This window comes from Formica exsecta, unplaced genomic scaffold (genome assembly GCF_003651465.1).
Source record: "Formica exsecta isolate Colony F162 unplaced genomic scaffold, ASM365146v1 scaffold122, whole genome shotgun sequence".
Lineage (NCBI taxonomy): Eukaryota > Metazoa > Arthropoda > Insecta > Hymenoptera > Formicidae > Formica > Formica exsecta.
The window spans coordinates 229544-235793 of record NW_021848556.1 but is presented as its reverse complement, the minus strand read 5'-3'; the positions used below and the strand labels follow the sequence as shown (position 1 = coordinate 235793).

The window sequence follows — 6250 nt, the reverse complement described above, 5'->3', positions numbered from 1 at the left end:
TCTTTCAGTTTTCTAAAACTTCTTTTTTTTTTCTTTATATGCTCGTATTCATTTACATTTCGACGACTAGCGACTGATCTCTTTCATATGAAGTTCTCTCATTCATCTCGAGACCTGGTTTCGAAGAAGATGCAGAGGCACTTTCGTTTCTGCTTCGTTCGCAAAAGATAAGGGCAGCGGTGTCAGCTCTTGACTCTAGCTTGTACGCGAATCCATGCACCTCGCGAAGGATCAAAATTCTTATACGTCGACGATTCTTGAAAAAATTGAAACAGAAAAGAAAAAATTTGTCGCAAAATAATATGATATTATACATATAAATAAGAGAGAAAACATATATATCTTGAAACAGATATATCTGTAAATCTCTTTCTGGAATATAAATCTTTTTTACTTATAAATCGTATTTTAAACAGAGTCTACTCTCTTAAATCTTGTAAATAAATTCCTTCTAAGAATTCCCTGATCTTTTAGATGTTTTTGTTCAAAATTCCAAATAAAATTAGAAAATTTTTAAATGTATCTTTCTAAGATAAATTTCTTTATTGTATACGCTTTCTAATGTTTTTTATTCATACGATTAAGAAGGAAAAAATAAAGAGCCACTTAAGTTTCAAATATTAAATTTGAAAAAGTACGTAAAACTCCTTAATTTTTCCAAGTAAAAAAAAATTGCTGAGAATTTCATTGTCAGATGTTTTGTGTTTTTCCCGAGAGTAGACACTCTGTTTAATGATATAGGAGAACAGGTCGTTGCGAATAATTAACGATTATTAGAGTTCTGTGCGCACACGCGATCCAATTGCCGGACAGATCTTATGCTCCGTCCACGCCCGATTTTATCTAAGTACGCTTTACTTTCGACTGGAAAGCGGGGTGTATATTGCGCCGCTGTATAATTACATGCTTGGAAAATTCAACTCGGCAAGATCACTCTCGCGAGCGAACACTACGTTCCATTATTTATAACGTCATTCATTACGCGCAGTTACCGTTAATAGTATAAGTGAAATTTTAAGAAGCAGAGGAAAATTTTACCTCGAAGAGCGCATTCTTTCAGTACAATTCCAGCATCGGTTATCGTTGCGCTAATAATAGTAACAACCCCTGCGTTCCTACAATTATCTAGTATTATTAAGCCAGAAACGATAAAGACGGTAATAAAACAAAACTTTGGTTTCGGCTGAGAAACTAAAACGTCGTGTCTAACGGTTTGTTGTTAAAACGCAATGGAAAAAAAAAAAAAAAACACGAAAATAGAGCGAGAAAAAGTTAATCGATAAATTACTGGCTAATTAGGAAGTCCCAATTAGTCTCGAGGAGAGATTAGTTTGGTATGTTTAGAAGCTAGTTTGTGATTTCGCAAAGAACGGAAGTACCATTGTAATTCTCTTGTGTGCGCAAATCATGAGCCTTATACGTGAATTAGAGAAGCCTTAATTAGAGAATACTTTACATCTCACGGCGATTAGACTAGAAATCAAAATACAGTTAAGCAAGCTATAATATTGACATGGAACAGAGAGATTTTTCAAGAGAGGGATCTTCTTTATTTTATTTGTACCTCTAAAAAATATTCATGATTCGCATACAAATTATCGATATTTCGACATCGACGGAACATGCAGACTTTGAATTATTCGGGAAACTGTTTCTCAATTTGTGCATTCGTATATTTCAACATTTTTCTAGAAGAAAACGATGCGATTCAGCGTATTTAGTTTACGAGACGCGAGTATTTTCCAATGTACGCGTCTCGTATCACGAAGGCGACTTGGACTTCCAAGAGTCCGCCGCGCGTACGGTACGTCCTATAAATAGAATAAATTTTAAGGGCATCCCACGCGTCGCGCGCGACAGCTGCCGCAGCTCGACCGTGATATCGAGGAGTTCGCCATCGTGTATCTACCACTGCGCGCGCTTTTCCTATAGATACGTAATAACACGTGCGTCATGCGGTGCGTTACGCACCGTGCGAAGTACAGTTACGCCATTGTCGTGTAAGAGTAAGTGAAGAAAAAAAGAAATATGTCAGTAGTTTCTCCCTTTTCCGTATATTATTAGCAGAATATTTGAATTCGCTGACACTTTGATTTTTCTCCTATTGTAAGAAACATAGCTGCAATTTAATCAAATCGTATAGTTTAAAAAAAAAATATTAATATATTTTGTAAATGTTATTTTTTTTTTCACGTATACAGGATGTCGACATCTATCCCTCACATTTCTTGCTAGCAAGATTCATTTTGTTCGGCGATAATAAATTCCTTCGCGTAAAGCTCCTTTCCATCAGGGAAGTTTTAATCAAGAACGATTACGCGAAGGATCAACTTTGTACCGAGTCTCCGGCTCCAGACATCGCCGTCGTATCTTCGTAAATGTCATGTCTTTCCTGCAATCTTTATCAGCAGGCCCGAAATGTAGGGTCTGCTGGCGCGTTTTCCTCTGCAAGTCCGGAAATTATGACTGAGCGATGTTGTTTTATTCATAAGAGCGCTCCTAAGGCGTACGACAGAATCGATATGCACAGTCGTGTATGTATGTACTTGAAAAGGTTACATAAAATTCATCGTTTGACACGGCAGCCCCACATATGCGGATCCTATTTGATTATCCTATTTAATTATCGTCGTGTATTAAATTTTGCCCGGACGAAGAGAAAGAGAGAGAATGCACGCGAGTAAGTCAGTAGAATTCTCTGAACGCCAGCTGGGCCCAACATGTTGCGGAAACGGACCCCTACTTATTTTCGAAGGCCTTAATCCTTCGATATCCCTCGGCGAACTTTCGGAAAGTGAGGGGGATCCTTTGAGCTCGCTTTACCTTCCCCAAATTCCTCTCCCTCCCTCTCTCTTTCTAGCCCCTCTTCCCCAAAGGAATTCTGAAAATGTGTAAATTTAATATTATAATTATATATTTTAAAAAATGACTCGTGATATTCAGAAAAACTATCATATTATCTTATCTACGAATAATGAAGTGTGACAGTTACGTAATATTTGATTTTGCAAAATTCACTTCATTATTGCAATTCAAATGGCAGAATATTATATTAATTAAAAACACAAATATTATTTTTCATCAAGAGTGGTTGCTCGAAACTAGTATTCCGACGATTGCGCTTTGTTGAAGAGCGTGCATGAAGGCTGGGCCGGGGACTTATTGATTTATTCAGAGGGTGAACACAACCCCCATTACCATCCCCGCCCTCTCCTACCCCTCTCCCCCCACCCGGACAAGCAACGTTGGGGGGCACGCGCGTCATTGTCCTCGACCACTCTCACTATCTCCACAACCCCCGACGAGGCAGCCTTGCGAAATTGCAGCTGATGCCGTTCCTCCAACAAGTTGTCGGCGAGCTATCCCGTCACGCCTGGCCAATCACATGTCCGGTAGCATGTATAATGCAGAAAAAGGAACAGTTTGTCAATTCGCCAAAAAAAAAAGAGGGACATTAAACAGCAGCGTTACATGTAAAATATCATGTAATAGAAAATGACGAAAAAAAATTGAACAATTTTAATTTGTGCCTCCCATATATACATGTGATTAATAAGGAGGGAAAAGAAATTTTGCACTCTGGAAAAAAGTTTTTGTTCGTATTAATTGAATTTGAACTAATCGCGATCTTATCCTTTTCGTGTCATAAAAACGATTGTCATCCCGGCGACATTCGCGAATCGGCCTTCGCCGTAACCTTGACAGATCTACGCGCGTCTCGCGTTTCTAATCTCTCCTGTCGGCGAACGCGAAGAAATCTCGAGATTCCGATGTCCTAAATATGGCAAGCAAATTACATTTCGATGAGTCCAGTCTCTCTTGGGACGATTTGTGTAAATTAATCATTTGACTTGTATAAACTGACATTACAATCTTTATTTTTTATATTAATGTACGCTACTCTTTCCGATATTTTTATTTGGGATATAAAAAGATATTTTTATATAATCTGGCTTTTTTTTTTCTATATTGCAAATAGGTATTCTTTAGAAATTTAATTACTCGACTCAAACAACGGATAAATAAAATACACGCAAATGAAGCATTATTACCAAGAAATATCAGGTCAATGAACCCGGTACATTCGAGTCAGCAACGTTACGAGAAATGTCGGGGCAGATTTTCAGTAGGGACTGAAAAGGTCACGCTTTCGTGTAGGTTAGGGCTCTTTAAGGATATACAGTCCAACTGGTATACGAACGGCAATCGCATTCCACGACCAGTTTACTAGTCATGTCCCTATTCCCCAGGTATGGACCGTCCCTCTTTTTCCGACACCCTCCTCCTCTTTCTTCTCTTCCCTGTGATGATGTCATCGTCGCTCTTTCATCATTCTTTTGTCGTATATAGACTGTCTTCGGTCTCGTCTGCGAACCGAAAAACATGGTGTATAAAGAAAAACGTGTCCTACTTGCACCCACGGAATATATTCCAACCCCGCGGATTGAAATATTTTTAATCAGGTAAACGCTACTTGCACGTAAAAGACGATGGAACAAGAAAGCGAATTTAAAAAGCAAATGGGTTCAAATCGCGGAAAGAAGCAGCTAAGAAAGCGTGAACATTAAGATTCCTTTGCAATTTTTAATTACAGAATTACCGATCGCAAATTATAAATAATTGTAGAACAATTCGCTCTTTTAATTATACGATTTATTAGATTAAAAAAATAACACAAATATTCTTAAATTTTTTTAAATAATATATCAAGTCGCGGAGATTATAATGTGTTCTGACTACGCGGATAGGATTATTTTCAAAAGATCGCGAGACTCTTTTGTTAGCTAACAAAAGACGAATGACACGAAGGCGTGAGCTTCTTTCTTACCTCGTGGATTTCATTTCCGACTGACCGAGTTTACACGACGGATTTATCAACCCGCCGGAAAACGACCGTGCCTATCGATCGATCGCGCGTCTTACTTTTCGCTCTCTTAATAATCGATCTCCCATATCACCTCTATGACGCTCTATCAACATCTGTCCGCTGTAAGCATTTAAGATGAAAAATGTGAGATTTCCTCCTCGTTTGCCAAAGTAAACATACTTGAATGTCAACTTGCGACAAAGTTTGATACTGCATGTGACCTTTAGACTTCGCTTATAGGTAGCCCAAAAAATAATAATTAAATTCGCGCGTTTTATATATATACACACACATATATAAAAGCAAGTTAAATATCTATAATAAATGTATATTTTAATGATATTTATATATACATATACATATTTATTATTTAGAAAATTTTTCAATGCCAATACATTTCATAATATAACATTCTACATTTTATAATTTTAATATCTTTTTCTCTGTAGCTATATTTTCATTGTTTTTCCGTGCACATCCATTACGTTGTGGAATCTGCTTCGCGATGAAAGCCGGCATGGGGGTACCGCCTGCTGCGAATAAAGCAACCGTTCCATTCCGAATAATTGGCCTAATGCATTATTGCTCCTTATCTTCTCGACCGAGTCATCTAACCGACCCGTCAGATGATATGCGCTCGTTGGGGAGCGCATACATTTCAATGCGCTATTACGCATTTATGCTCTTACCTCTTCGATTACTGCGTCTTTCATAACTGAACGCGCCCCCACTTTGCATGCCGCACATTTCCTTCAATCTGCTCGATTGTTTTTATGCATTTTTATGCATTTTGAAATGTTTTTATTGTATATTTATCTTATTATCAGAGTAGAATCTCTTCTCATGTTTATATAGACTTTTCATAGATATTCAAATAAGGGAATTTGGTAAAATTCCACTTTTAATAATACCTGTAGCTATGTTTGATGAACGAGTTCATGTATCCTTAAAATATAAATATATCTTCCCTATATGTTTTGTACATTGTTATCTTGCGTTTCTTATCGTAATTTCGAGTTATTCTTTGCTGTTGCAGGAAGCGGCAGCAAAGACGGGAAGAACAACAAGGACACCAACTCACCCTCTGGTCCTTATGCCGGTAAGTTGAACAATCATTTTTTTCACATATATTTAAATAATATTTTATAGAGGTATAAAGAATTTTAATTCTCCACTCAAAATCTTTGTTTTCGTAGCTATATTTTTTTCCGTTAGAAAGCTTCATAATCCTATGTGAAGTATCATTTTTTCGAATACAAATTTAGATATGATAAACCTGTAATTATAAAATGTGTTCTGTGTTTGAAAAAAGACATAGAGAATTATGTTAATACCATCCGGATAGATTTGCTGTGTTTGCTGGGAAATAAATATTTTGAACTC

General features: G+C 37.1%; 1 protein-coding gene across 6 annotated transcripts in view; it reads left to right on the top strand.

Moving 5' to 3' along the window:
• LOC115245614 overlaps positions 1–6250 on the top strand; it is a 170011-nt gene that overhangs the window by 151810 nt on the left and 11951 nt on the right. For all 6 annotated transcript variants that reach the window (XM_029824028.1, XM_029824027.1, XM_029824031.1 and 3 more), the window contains one exon: positions 5904–5966. In XM_029824028.1, the coding sequence (XP_029679888.1) occupies positions 5904–5966 (63 nt within the window). The remainder of the gene's footprint in view (positions 1–5903; positions 5967–6250) is intronic.